General features: G+C 38.7%; 1 protein-coding gene across 1 annotated transcript in view; it reads right to left on the bottom strand.

Annotated features, from left to right (window-relative positions):
- Positions 1 to 15883, bottom strand: part of LOC126484972 (neural-cadherin-like) — a 431022-nt gene that overhangs the window by 35079 nt on the left and 380060 nt on the right. Inside the window, exon 24 of the mRNA XM_050108576.1 lies at positions 5266 to 5507. Within this exon, the coding sequence (XP_049964533.1) occupies positions 5266 to 5507 (242 nt within the window). The remainder of the gene's footprint in view (positions 1 to 5265; positions 5508 to 15883) is intronic.

Here is a 15883-nt window from a genome sequence, read left to right as displayed (position 1 = left end):
CATTGTGCCATCTGCTTCAGAAGCCGAGAGCTGGACCAAAGATTACTACTTGTTGTTTGTAGTCTGTAATAAGGGTAAAGTTGGTACTGAATAGGTAAATATGGAATTTCTTAATGGCAAGAATATTCACTAAAGCTTTTGTTTTCGATTTGCAATTAGTTCTTTTGAGCAGGTGTCAGCATCTCTGATGCACAGGCAATAGGTTGCTCAGTACCATCATCATTCTTATCCACCAGCATTGCACCCATGACATTGGGAGAACCATCAGTAGCAAAAATCAGTGGAAATGATGGAGAAAAGGGCATAAGGCAGGGCACTAAGAGCAGCAGATGCTTCAGCGGTGCGAAAGCGTGTTCACGGTCAGCCACCCATTTGAAGTGAATGCCCTTCTTTCATAACCAGTTGAGAGGATGCTTAATGTGGGCTGCTTGTGGAAATAACTTAGAATAATAATTCACTTTAAAAAAATTAAAAAAATAATAAAATAAAATAAAAAACCTGCAACTTCTGTATGTTTTGAGGGCAGGATGGAGATTCAACAGCAAAAACATTGCAGTCAGCAGGGCGAATCCCTTCTTTGTTGAATAAGTGACCAAGGCATTCCACTTGCTCCAGGAAAAAGCTGGCATTTGTGTATCACTTGAGCCCTGCATCACGCAATATAGTAAAGAGGGAACATATAGATTGCACAGGTTGTCCTGACATGTAGTTCCCATGACAATTAAGTTGTTGAGATAGTTAGTAAGAACAGAGATGGATATGAACAGTTCTAGGTGCCTCTGGAAGACTACTGGAGCAACCCCAAAGGGCAACTGCTTGCATCTGTATACACCAAAGGGAGTTTGATGACCATAATGCATTGTGATTCCTCATCCAGTGGGATCTGCAAATATACATTGCCAAGGTCTATCTTGGAAGAAAAATGTTAACCTCCTACAAACTTCATGAGAAGGTCCTTTGTATTTACTACAGAGTAGGTTTCTACTTGTGCTTGGGTATTAACTTTCAATTCAAAATCTCCACATACCCACAGGGAGTCATTGGATTTCTTAACCACCACGACGGGTATGGCCCAAGTACTGGTTTTAACAGGTTTGAGTGCCCCAGCTTCATAGAGGTGACAGTTCTTGCTTAATGGCCATCTGTAAAGAGACAAAAATAGGGTGCATCTGGCAGAAAAGGGGTACTCCATCTGAATGTAAGCAGATATAAGCCTGGACATTTGTTGCACACCCCAGGCCAGGTTTAAATACAGCTGTGAGTGTGGTACAGAAGTCGTTAAGCTCCTGTATCTGAGATGGCCTGAAACTCATCAGTGATGGAGAATCCAAGCAGCAAGAAGGCATCCAGACTGCCAGCTGAGTGACTATCAACAACAAACTGCGTTGTCAGTCATACAACTTTTTGTACACAATGCTGATTGTGAATTTATCCCGTAGGAAGATCAAACTCTCATCATATGTAACTAATGTACTGGAAGGAGGGGCTATATCAGGGGAACCAAGAAGAGCATATGTTTGGAGATTAGTCAAAGAAAACATAGTTCCTATGTCCACCTGGACATCAACATCCTTATTTGCAACTGGGATATTGATAAATAACTAAGTGGCTTTGAGAAACAAGTGCCTCAAGTTCATGCACTGTCCCTTGATGCATGTGGGGAGTGGTATCCAACTTCCCCAATGGCTGATGACAGACAGTTTGGAGATGCCCATTTTTCCCACAATGGGTACAGTGGTACAGTGCACCCAACAATCCATAAATGGGTGTGCCGTGAAACTGTCAGGACATGACAGGAGACCTCACTGCTTATGCCAATAGGCAGGACAAGCTGTTCATAGGCCGGTGACACATCCAAAATCAACTAATCACAAAGCCACCATCAGGAAAAAGACTTACAAGAATGAGGCATTTATTATTCACTGCCTGTGTGACCTCAAAACAGCCCAATTTTTTCTAAATATTGTTCAAGAAACAGTTGGCTAGTTTGAGGGCTGCAGTGCATACTTCTGAATCTGGAGCCACTTACGTCTTGCATCAAAGAATCTGCTTATGAAGTTTTGCAAGCCGGGTCTTACAAGTGAAACCACAACATTTACTCAGTCCTTGCAAATCTGTCACCCGTGAGCAGTCGGACGGACCAGGCTGCTTGTTGTATTGATGGAATTAAGGCATGATGCGATGAGATGGAATCATAATAATAATTTAACAGCAATGTGAGTTTTGGAAGTGGAGCCAACTTCTTTACTAAGTTAAACATCTCCAGGAAAGCCTAAGAAACAAAGAGTGACTGTTGGAAAGTTTCATTCAAAACCCAAAAAGTGGCAGTGTGCTGTTTCAGCCATAGCAAGTGTGTGTCCCAATCCTCTTTGGTGTGATTAAATGGGAGAAACGCAGGTGGGTGGCTCTCCACCAGTAAAGTGATCACAGCCGGGATGGCTTGGGAACTCTGACCCTGAAGACAATCTGACAAAAGCTGAATTTCCTGCTGGAGCAAATTTGTTTGCTGTTGTTGTTATTGTTGAAACTGCTGTTGATATTGCTGCTGAAGCAGCAGCAGCTGCTATTGCTGTTGCACAAGCTGAGGAGCTTTTCATCCATGAAATGCTGCTAACATTTTACTTAATCACTAATTATAGAGACCAGAATCTAACAAGAACAAAAACAACTTAAGAACGCAACAATGTGTAACAAGATCAATACAATAGTGCAATGAAATCATGACTGACTGATTGAGTAGTTGCACTGCTGGCTTTAAAGGAGAGCTAAAGGTGCTGATAGGTCAGTTGTGTGTGCGTGTGCGTGTGTGTGTCTTTGTAGCCAGTAATGCTGCACTGACAGCATAGCACTCATAAGTTACATCAGTGTTAACAATGTTAAAATCTTCTGGGTTGTTAGGCCGCATAATATTTCCTTCTAAAATAATCGACGTTTCCACCCCTCTGCTGGGATCTTCTTCAGGATGTTCCGGTGTCCACTACTGCAGACTTACATACACTAGGTGTTGTTTAGCAGCTGACACTGTGATCCATGCCTTCCAGCAAGCTTTCCAACACACCAGGCCAGGATACAATAAATTTATAACATTGGATAATATCTTCCATTTACATTCTTTTGTTTGCTATTTATAATTAACAATTGTAATTTGTTAACTAAAATTTGTTTTTGCTCTGTCTCTCTCTCTTTCTTAAATTTGACTTATCCTATATCTAGTACACTATTTAATGTTGTAATGAACCAGAAAGGACAAATAAATTAAGAAAATGATGATTACTGCTCTGTGAGTGAAAGTAGCAATAAACTGGCATACTTTGTAGTGAAATTCAATGTTCATGCACGATGGTGATAATCCACTCCCAGTCTTTTACAAATATTATATGTTCATTTGCAATAACCTGTTTCACACTATAAATGTTTTTCTGTAGCAGGAGATTTAGAATTCATCTTTGTAAAATGGTCTTTCTCTTCTAAACTCACAGAAACATCTGACTTTCTAGATGCACATATCAAGAACAATGGAATATATTTACTTTAACATATTTTTATGATTATATAAGGCCTTGGCACAAAAATCATTCAGAAAGAGGGCTTTCTTTGAATATAGCTTGTTTGTAACTGATAGTTTTTCACTTTCCTCACTAATGTCTGGAGAATAGCCAAAAGATGAAGACCAACGGCTGAAAGCTTTAATTGTGAAAGCCTTTTCGTCGCGCCTATCTGTGACTCAGCATCTTGGCTATATGGTAAGTAGCAATTTTCCTTCTCATAATACTGAATATCCAAAATAATGTGAGTGCATTACAAGGATTCATTATTTCCATTTTATATTCCATACCTGCAGTGCTACATGGCTTCATGTTACAATACTGTTAAAACATTTGTTGTACTTCTGATAATCCACTAGGACAAAGAGTAACACTTTGGATTCTGAATGACACAATTTCATAATAACAGAGAAATTCTAAACAGTCCACAATCTCTCATTTTTAAAGTCACAATTATTCAGTTTTAGGTTTATCCTCAATTAATAATGGTGGATGGTGCAATGGTTTCTTTGAAAATGGTGCAATTGACACTTTTCCCCATTCTTGTCCTGTTTGAGCTTCTGCACCATCTCTAACAACCTCCTCCACGACCTGAACATTGATCTTAATTTCCTTCAATAAAATTCTTTTATCAATGTCCATTTATCTTCATTGCCTCACCATTTTTGGGGAAAAAAAGTGATCATGAAGTGCTAGTGCTGATGGTGCAAAAATAATGAAATATGAATCACAAACATTAACATTCCACTGAACAGGCAAATTACGCAACAGTTACCATCATAAGCTCAGATATTAGTACCTCATACACAGCTTTGGATTTAAATAACATCAATTAATTCTACTCCAAGGACATAATATAAGAAGAATACACAAATCTCATTCAAAATACAGTTGAATATAGAGCACAAAGATGCTTCCAGTACACAACAACAAATTATGTGTACCTAAAGGTTTAAAAGTTTAATATTATAATGTATTAAACCACTCGAGGAAATCTACTTCAGAAATTGTTGGTTAACTAGAGAAATTAACATGCATGTTGTTACAAAATATAGTGCAAAATGTTAATGAAGTAACATAAGCCAAAGGAACTTACTTAGTAATAGAATGAGACAAATTATGATGGCTGTGATGAAACCTGTTGAAGGTTTGATGATTCCAGACTCAAGTTGTTCCAGTTCACAGTGGATGCCTTTAAAACCAGGTGGACAAAGGCAGGCATAGCGACGTTCATCAGAAAAGTCAACACAACGACCTCCATTGAGGCATGGACGCAATTCACATTCGTTTATGTTCACACACTCTCTGCCTTGTATTCGGAATCCAGTAGGACATCTAATGACCACATATACACATCAACAACACTGAACACATGCAACAAGCTAAGTAATTACGGGGTTGTGGATCTATTAAATACAGGCCTGAATACTGGAAGCATTCGCATAAAAAAGGCAAAACAAACATAAGAAGCAACAATAAGATTTGAAAAGTAAGAAATCATTCAGAGATTTCACAAACGTGAATAAAGGCATGAAACAGCACTTCAAAGTGTAAAATTACGTTGCATAAGAATTGCCACTGAATGTATACCCCATACTCCTTGTATCCTCAGCATGTTGGATATTATAAGCATCTTGCATCAACATATACATCTCATGCACATGAGCCATAAAATGACAACTTCCTATGCATCCCACTGAGAACAGCCTCAGTAACTTACTAAGGATGATGAGAAGACAGACTAAGAAGGCTGCAAGTGCCCCCATGCTAATCTTGAGCGTCCTCCCTTCCTGCACCAACTCGCAGTTTTCCCCCCAGAAGCCCTCGGGACACGAGCAACGGTAACGAAGTTTAGGCTCTTCATTGATGCATGAGCCACCATTCTGACAAGGCATATCCAAGCACTCATTCTTATCAGCACAACCTTTCTGGTCAGGGGCCACAATCTTCCCTTCTCCACAGCTGAGGAATTAATAACATGTTAATGCTAAATTCACTGCACTTAATTCTGAGAAGTCCGAGAGTTCGGAAAAACAAATACATTGACCAATCAATTTACTTAAGTACTGTGAAAATGCTCTGTGTTATACATGTTTGTGTTGTAATTCAGGATGTAAGTACTGTAGTGATGAGGAACAACGTGCTCAAAAGATGAATTCGGTACTAAAAGTAATATGTCTTCATACATTGATGATTAAATATTTACATTAATTTCAGTAAATGTTAGAACATAATACTAAATCAATCTTTTTTTAAGTAACACTTAGTCAGAAAACACAATGACTGAATGGGGCAAGTATATCACCAACAGTGTCGAGAAAATCAGGGTGCTTTATTACTGCAGTATATAGGAGTATCAAAAACATATACACCCATAAAACATACATGTCAATTAATATTTTTTATGTTTAGGTGCCTGTAGATGTGTAATTGTGTTCTACTGTAATTATAAGTATGACTACTACTGTGAATGACAGTAATGCATACTAAAATGAAATAATATGGCAACACTCAAGTTTTACTTTATTTTACACTGCCAGGAAAAAAAAGTCAGTACAACCTTTTGGATGTTTCCAATTCACTCAATATTTATTGCTTACAGACCAACTGCACAGGCAGTTCTAAGGTACCAGGTATCTAACCATGCTGAAACACCCATATTAGTAAGTCATGTAGCCTCCATTGGCAGCAATGCACGTTGTGACTCTGGCGCCCAGTTTATCATACATATGGCAAGTGCTGTCTTGGGATATGTTATGCTACACCTGCTTGACCTGTTCACTTAGTTCTGTAAGAGTTGTCGGCTCACGAGTCACGTGTGTCACTTCTCATCCCATCATGTCAAACATGTGCTCAACTGGAGACAAGCCTGGAGATCGTGCTAGCTAGGGAAGTTGCTGCATGCCACACAGAGCAAGCTGAGTTTCATGAGCAGTTTGTGAGAGAGCTTTATCCTGTTGGAACAACATGTCACCTTCCTATTGCAAGAAAGGCAAAAGAAGGCACTAACGACATTCTGCATGTTGTGAGTGCTGGTTAGCATCCCCTTCAAAAATTCTGCAGGTGAATGAAAGTTGTAGTTTTCACACCACAGACCATAGGGTCCGGGGTGAGGTCAGTGTGTCTCAAACAAATGTACTTTATAAGACAATGCTCGTAAGGTATAAGTTATAAGGGCAAATGACCATCACTTATGTGCAGGCAGAATCTGCTTTCATTGCTCAAGAGCACGGCATGCCACTGTATCTTCCAAGTGATCCTCTGATGAGACCATTTGAACCGTGCACATCAATGCTATAGTGTGAAAGGAAGATGGGCTAGAGGTGTGCATGTGCGTAGTCCCACTGCTAATAACTGGTTCACAACTATTCGTGTTGACATATCCAGACTCACAAACCCTCTTACCAGTGCTGTGATAGCTGTATGATCTGTCACTGCTGACCTTACAATATGATGATCCTGGTGGGAATCTGAGCTGTGTGGATGTCCAGAAACTCGTCTACGTGTGTGAGAAGATTCATGTAACCACTGATGCCTTCATCACTGCACAGCTGACGCAGCATGTCCAACTCTCCAAAAGGACCCTCCCGCAACTCGGAAGGCCACGATTTGACCCCTTCCAAACTTGCTCAGTTGGCTGTAGGAAGTAAGAGTGCATCTCCACGGCATGGTTACCTTCTTGCTTCATACATTTACACCATACTAAGCCTACTGGGTGTGACCATTCCCTATTAAATGGTACACCTCATCAGACTAAAATTGACATCGTCTTTCCAGATGTACTGAATTTTTTTTTTTCCAGCACACTAAAGCTAAAGTTCAAAATCTGAACAAGAGTGGGTTTTCATAAATGATGAGTGTTGTACTGCTAACACACACCCAACAACGGAATTGTTCAGATGTGGAAAATAAACTGTTAATGCTTAAAAGATGCAGAATAAAGTATGAAAGAAACCGATTCTCAATTGCCAACCCAGGATCTGGCCCCCAATCCTCCTGAACCCAAGTCCAGTGTGTTAAACAATGGACGACATGTCTTAATGACTTGCAGAAACAAATAATACAAGTCATATTGGTCACATGTAATGCAAAAAATGACAAAGATATAAAGCTCTGAAACATTATCTTCCTCACACTGGGGACTCAGTGAGAGGACCCAGAGGAGTGCTCATGTGATATAAAAAAAAGCTTGCTTCAGTTCCTGTGACCTGTGTGACACCACAGATCTTTAAGAACATTCATTTATTCATTCATTCACCAAAAATGAGGCACAGAACATCCTCGACACGTTGCTGTGCTAAAAGAGTGCCAAGAATGACAACCAGGAAAGGAAATGGCACCCCAGACAATCACTCCTGGCTGCTGGGCTCTATGATGAGTGAAAGACAAACTGGTATTCCACCACTGTCCAGGGCATCTCCAGACACATCTTCGGGTTGGACTGTTATTGGTGGAGTAGAATTGTCTTCAGTGATCAGACCCACTTCGAACTGAGCTCTGGTGACCAGCGAAGAGATGGCTGGTGATGCCCTTGACAGTGGTGGGATACCAACCCGACTGTGGCATGCTATACAGCCCAACAATCAGAGTGCTTGTCGAGGTGCCATTTCTTTTCATAGCAGGACACCTTTGATTGCCATTTGCACCACCCTTACAGCACACTGACCAACAAGATTGCTGGATCTTTCTTCAACTGCGAATGTTGGGAGAGTTATGGGCAGGACCCTCCAATCAGCTCAGGATTTTGACAATCTAATGCACCAACTGGACAGAATTTGTCATGATATTCCTCAAGAGGACATATGAAAACTCCATCAATTAATGTCAAGCTGAACAACTGCTTGCATAGGGGCCAAAGGTGAACCAACATGTTACTAACTCGCTCAATTTGTGAAGCTCTTTCTATTGAACAAATCATCCAATTTTTCTGAAATTGAAATTGTTTGTTTTTCGGTGCATGTACATCACATCTAGCGAATTCTTTCCCCATTGCACAAATCCTTCATGATGTGTTGTGGTCTTTTTTTCTTCTTAGTGTATATTACATATTACATCACACATGTGCTTTATCAATTTAATTAAAACATATTTTGCCCTTTTCTTTGAATTTTTACAGTAGGTTTTGGGCCCAGCCATGGTTCTTTCAATGAAAGAAATTGCGTACTGTAATTTTACATCTCGTGACATCAGAAATATATCTGTGTGCTTTGTCTGATTTGCGATGTTCATACTGCATATGAACAATAGCCCAACACATTCTAGTACAGATTTTTTGCAGCTGTAACTCTAAATTGTTTTACAGAGACACAGGGGATTTACATGGTATTGGGAAAATAACTGTGTGGGGCTGAAAATTGGACCATATGGAAGTCTGCAGTAAGAGATTTGTTATGGGCATGTACAAGGTACATACAATGTGTGTGTAGGTGACATACATAAACCGGCAACTTTGTCAGCACAAATAGATGTGTTTAACAAAAAACATGGGACAATGCTGATTATGTGGTGAAGCAGGAGATCATTAGAAATACTGAAGAAAATGTCATGACATTGGCTGCATTGTGAGAGCACGCTAGATATGTGCAACAAGCTACGTAAATGTTTGAATAAAAAATAAAGGAAGCCCCACATTCTGTCCAGTCACAATTTTTCGATTTTCATATGATTTCAGATGAAGACATGGTGACACATATCATGCGTTTTGAAAACTTGGTTCTTCACATGCAGCATTCAACATGAATCCTGATAATCATCATTGATGACGTGACTAATTGACACACTGCCTGACAGTTATGAAAGCCTATGACAGTCATGGTGGGCAAGATCCGAAGATCAACAGACAAATTTAATGTATGTGTTAATATCTTATGAAAGACACTGTGTTTATCAGAGGGAGAAACAAGACACATTAGGTGCACTGTTGGCTACCAAAGAAAGTGTTGAAGTAAGGAGAAATGCAAATGGTGCCATTGGTATGAATGTTCCTTCATCAAATAAATATGGAAAGTCAACAAAGAAAAGAAGATTAAATGTTTCAGTTGTAGTGAGTTTGGTCATGTCCAACTGTTACACAAAAGCAAAAAAGTGTCCATAAGCAAAATAAAAGTGAATTGCTTGATCAACCTTTCATTGGTGAAGTAATGAATGAAGAAATGGACAAGGACTTGTGTATCACTAATTGTAGAATAACAAATCACACAGCTAAGAAAATTGTGTGGCACACACTGTATATTAAGTTTGTAAAATCACTGCAGATATTTATGGGCAATGATTAGACTACAAACACTCTAGGAAAAGACACTATGTATTTTGAAGTTTTTGTTGCTGGGGAGTGGAGGTTATGCCATATGGACATTGTTTTGTATGCTCTAGAATAGCAAAGAAATCTCTTTTCTCTCTCATCTGCTATGGACAGGGAATTAGACTTCCGTTCATCAAAAGACAAATGGGAGTTCCGAAACAAAGGCGTTGTAAAACTGTGTGACAAAAGCAGTCGAAATTTATTGAGTATGTTGATTCAAGTGACAAAACCAAATCTTCTTAATAGTTATGAGATAAATCTTACATCAAAGAAATTTCTGCAAATTTAGCATGAATGTTTGGGTCATCAGAACAAACATATTGTCCAACAATTCTTGACGTAACACGGTCTTGAAGTTGAAGACTTCAGTGACGAATTTTGTGAGGCCCATGTTAAGGTAAGTAGTATTGCAGCAGTTTTCAGGCATGATGGCTGTAGTGTGGTACACAACAAGGAGAAGTTATTTGTGCTGAGCTGTGTGGACTTATGGAGTGCCAATCGCTGGGAGAAGCTGAATATGTTCTACACTTCACTTGTGATTTTTCTACATTATGCATGGTATATTTTGTCAAGCAGCAGTCTGAGACTGCAGAGAATATCCCAGAAATGGTGAGCATTGTGAAGAATTTTTGTGGTCACATACCAAAAGCATTTCAATGTGATGGCGGTCTATAATTTGATAATATAGAAGTTAAAGATTTGATGAAATTAAATGCTATGCAGTTCATCACAACAAATCCTTACACTACAGAGTAGAACAGATGTGCTGAACATAACAACAGAAGTGTTGTGAAACTTGCTCAAAGCATGTTGCCAGCTCAAGTTTGCCTCTGCTTTTGGGGGTAGAAGCAGTAAACACCACTGTTTATGTGCGAAACAGAACTGGTTCAAGACATGTGAATGGCAGAACATCCTACAAGGTATTCACTGGTAATACTAAACAGCTAAATAGAATTCACGTTTTTGGGACAATGTGGTTTGTTGATATTCTGAAGGAAAGATGAAAAAAAAGTGATCCAAAAAGAAAACCAGGAACCTTTGTTGTTATTCTGATGGCACTGATGGCGTTTGAGCGTGGTTTTAATAAAAAGAAAAACGGATTATTTGCAGCAAGAATACAGTCTCTGAGGCCAAGGGAACTAGAAGGATTCCTAACTGAAATGACCAATGGAACAGTGAAGAGTCAGCATAAAGGTGACTCAAGTGTGTGTAAAGAACCTGCAGGAACAGGTTCAAGCAAGAGAGAATTGAGAAATGGACAACTTTTGAAGAAACCAGATCAGTGTATCAAACTAATGCTGGTGAAATAAATGAACCCAACAATACAGAGGCTACCATGAACATCAGAGAAGAATAATGAAGGAAGAAATGGCTTCAGAGGAGGAAATGCTGCATGGACTTTGAAACCTCTGCCATCACATCATCAGCCCATTGCAAACTGGTGGGTTTCTATAATTAAAGGGAAAGCTAATGATAAAATTGACCACTGAGAACAAGACTAATTGTTCATGGATTTAATCAACAAGAAGGTATTGACTACAACAAAATTTTTAGCCCTGTTGCTGTACACAATACAATTTGAGCAACTCCTGAGTGTTGCTGCTAGCAAACAAACTTCATTTGGTGCAATTGGATGTAAAATCTGCTTGTTTGAATGGACTCCTCTTCTTTGCAGCCGCCTGAGGGATTTGCTGATGAGAATGATCATGTGTGCAGGCTTCTTAAAAGTTTTTGTTGACTAAAGCAATCACTAACGTGCTGCACTTGATGATGGACTGATATCTGCAAATAAGAAGAATGACACTGAGGTTATCCTGAATGAAATTCAAGATGAGTTTAATATTGTTATTGGGCAAATAGGATATTTTTTAAACATTAATACTGTATGTCACAGACTGGATCAACAGAGATTAATCAAGGAAGACAGAGGCAAATCCTATATCAACTCCAATCAAGCAATATCTACAACCAGATGAAATGACCAATGACAAACCAATGAATACTCCATACCAACAATCAATTGACTTTCTTACATATTAAGCCGTTGGTACAAGGCTTGATATAGCATTCACAGTCGAAACTTTTAGATATCCTTAAGAAAATCACTAGTCTTTGGTAAAAACGATTCTAAAGTATATCAAAGGTTCACTGTGACAGGTATAAAGTATCCCGCTAGCCTTGCAAATGGAAAACTTGAGAGATATACTGATATTGATAATTCCAGTGATATAACAATTCAGCATTTGGTTAGCAGAGTAGCTGCAAGATTTTATGGAGAGGCAATTACCTGGGCAAGTAGCTGCAACAACGCATATCACTGTCAACAACCGCATCAGAATATACACCCCTCGGTGAGGAGGCAAGAGAAGCAATATGGCTATTGAAACACACTGAAGATATTTCACCACTGGAAAGTGTTTCTGTTCTTCTTGTTGACAACCGAAGTGCCATTAAACTAGCCAAAATTCCAGAATTTCACAAGGGGTCACAGCAGACTGATGTTCCTGTGCCACTATGCCCATGTGAAAATTCAAGAAGGCCAGTCAGCCATCGAGCATGTACCGGACGATGAGCTATCTGTAGATATTCCACCCAGCAAGTACCCCATGTTCCATCTGAATGTTTAAAACTGTTAGTTGGAATGCTTTAATTACTGTATTTAGCAATATAAATACTTAGGGGTAGCGTTAAAGTGAAATGTTCGTACTGACAATATGATGAAACTTTTCTGCTATGTATTTGTAAATCTCGGCACACAATTTATATAAGGTCTTTTGTTGTCCCAGATATGAGTCCTAAGGATTAAGTCAAGCATGTGCTTTATTAATTTAATTAAAGTGTACTGCGATCTTTTCTTTGAATTTTTGTAATACAAGGAAGTACTCATTGTTGATTCAGTTAATCACAAACCTGAAACAGCTTGGGAAGAAATAGGTCCTGAAATCACTATTAATACTGTGACTTCTATGACTAGGAGACTACAGATTGTAACAGATTTTTTCCATTCCCTCACAAAGAGGGGTGACAATGGATACTCCACCTTTAAGCCAGAAGAGTTTACATGATACAAAGATTGTACTCTTTTATTTTTCTGAACTATACACAAAGGTTTTTGAAATATATTAAAAGGCACTTTATGTTGCTGACATCTAAAAAATACAAAGAAAACCATTTTCTGACTTTTAAAAACAGCAATAATGAGTTTCGAGAAAGTTACAATAAGCATGCTGCACTGCATTACATTTCATTTCACTACCACTTGATAGGAGAGACCTGCATTAGGAATAATGACATTTTTATGGAAATCTGTGGTTTGGGTAGGTGAGGTTGTGGGGATATGTATAATGTGAGAAGATTGTTGGTGGGAAAGTGAGATTCAGGGTACAGATAGCTAGGTTAGGGGCCAGGCCATAGTCAAGAAGAGAACAGAATGGAAGGGAGCCCTGAAATAGAAAAAGGACAGAGAGGGGCACATTAAATCTGGCTGGCAGGGGTATATGTGCTGAAGAGAAATGTTTATATTGACACCTGAGTGAAATTTTCTGCTATTTATTTGCATATTTTAGTATGCAACTTACGCAATGTCTCTTGTTGTACCAAATATAAGTTCTGGGAATTATGCCATGCATATACTTCAGTAATGTAATTAACCTTCCTACTATGAGAATTATTTAATCTTGCTGAGCACCACTGGGATCATATAAACTCCAAGTAATTTATGCAGGATACTTTGGCAGTACTTTCATGAACTGATATGAAACATACATTATAGTTGTTCCATGTAACAGTAATGATTTTGTTTTCATAAATATCACATTCAAGAAAAAAAGAAATATAGATTGGGATCATATTGATCCCAGTTGTGCTCAGTGCAAGGACCATGCCATAAAACTGCCATAAAACTGAACAAAATGTCTTTGGATACAACTGACTCGGAGAGAGAAACATATATTGGAAAAAAATGCAGGAAACCCTAACTACGGGTGAAAAAATAAGTGGGAAATATTTTCATTGTTGAAGGTGTTTTGTATACCAGATGTTCAATGTAACATTCAGCATTCTATTTTGATAAACATTATATTCAATTAATACACAAGCAAGTTAAGTTGGGGTAATATTGACGCCAGTGCAAAGACAATGAATGAATTGTAATGTGTTGCAAATTTAAAAATGAATGAATCATCACTGGATACGACTGAATCAATTTATCACAGTGTTATTAGGGGGGTTAAAGGAGAATGTGCTCTTACCTTTGAACTTCAAAGGTATTGTTGCTGATTGACTGTAGGAGGATACACAATGACTTAGAATTTCAAGTTACTGTGATGAATGGCAGCTTGCTCTAAATATACAAAGATGTAAGTTAATGCTGATGAGTACGAAAAACAGTCCCATAACTTTTGAATACAGCATCAGCGGTGTGCTGCCTAACACAATCAGACTGACTAAATATCTATACACAACATTGCAAAGTGATATGCAATGGAATGGGCATGTCAGGTTTGTAATAGGGAAGGCAAATGGTCATACTTTGTTTTATTGGGAGAATTTTGGGAAAATGTACTTATATATAAAAGGAGGCAGCACACAGATCACTACTGCAAACTCATTCTTGAGACTGCTTGGGTGTTTTGGATCCCCACTCAGCTAGCTTAGTGGAAGACAGCGAAGAAGCTCAGAGGCATGCAGCTAGATTTGTTACGGTAGTTTGATCAGCATGCAAGCATTATGGAGATGCTCTGTGAACTCAAATGGGAGTCCCTGGAGGGAAGATGACATTCTTTTTCACGTGATGCACTACTGAGGAAATTTAGAGAACCAACATTTCAGGCTGACTGCAGAACAATTCTACTGCTGCCAACATACATTTCGTATAAGGATGTAAAGACAAGATGAGAGAATTTAAGGTTTGTACAGAGGCTTTTTCCCTTGCTCTATTAGTGAGTGGAACAAGAAAGGAACTGACTAATAGTGGTACATGGTATTCTTTATTATGTACCATATGGTGGTGGCTTGCACAGTATGTACATATGTTCATAGATGTGGATGTAAGGGTAGATTTTGTAATCAGAATGTGGGAGTCTGTCAAATCCGCAGTATATGAGGATATAGAGAGTAAGCATAGAGTGGGTGGTAAGTGTTCATAGAGGTACAGCACCACACAAGGACTGGTAAATTAAGGAGGGATTGAGTTTGCAGGAAGTATAGGATACAGAGTGGTTTTCAATAGGGTAAGGAGGTGGAGAAATGTGATAAGCTGCTAAAGAATTCTCGTTCGTTATGGTAAACAACTCAGAGGCGAAGTGCATGCTTTTCGATGATTTGGAAAGATTAATAGACTGTTGGTGGGACAGAGCTCCAGGTGACATGTTCATAGCAGAGGATTGGTCAGATCAAGACCTTAGCAGTGTTGGAAGGATGTAGTCCCTATGTTTCACTGATGTTAGTCTGTTGTGTGCTATCTGTCGGATGGTTAATAGGTAGTGTTTCCATCTTATTTCACAGTCAAGGCTTAATCCTAGATATTTTAGACAGTTAATTTGGTACAACGATCATAAATCGTGAGTAAAGTTGTGGAGGAGGGCACCATGTGTAGTTCATTACATAATTATTATCTGGGATTTGGAGAGGTTAGTCATGAAGAGCTATTGGTCGCACCAGAATGATCATAACGGAAGCAAATGGGCCTTTCATGAAATATTAGGGGCTAAAGAAGCCCTTTAATGTAGCCATACTGGAGCCAATTTATTTTTGTTTCTTCTTCATTATAATATTTAGACTCGCCAATTTTTCTTTCTTTCTTCTATTTCAGAATACAATTTTATGCACTTTTAAATAAATAATAAGAGATTTGAGTAAAGTGGAAAAACAAATAAAAACTGGTCTAAGTAGATAAAACATGGGTGTACGAATGTTTCTTTCGTATCACTGTGCTTCATTTCTGAATGTGAATTAATTTAACAAGTAAGCCTACTATGCCTGTTACTTAAATGAAACAACATGCGTTGCCTTTGACCTTGCGAGTGTAGGCTACTTG

This window comes from Schistocerca serialis, chromosome 6 (assembly GCF_023864345.2).
Source record: "Schistocerca serialis cubense isolate TAMUIC-IGC-003099 chromosome 6, iqSchSeri2.2, whole genome shotgun sequence".
Classification (NCBI taxonomy): Eukaryota; Metazoa; Arthropoda; class Insecta; order Orthoptera; family Acrididae; genus Schistocerca; species Schistocerca serialis.
Note: the sequence above shows the minus strand (reverse complement) of the source record. Positions and strands in the feature narration are given on the sequence as shown.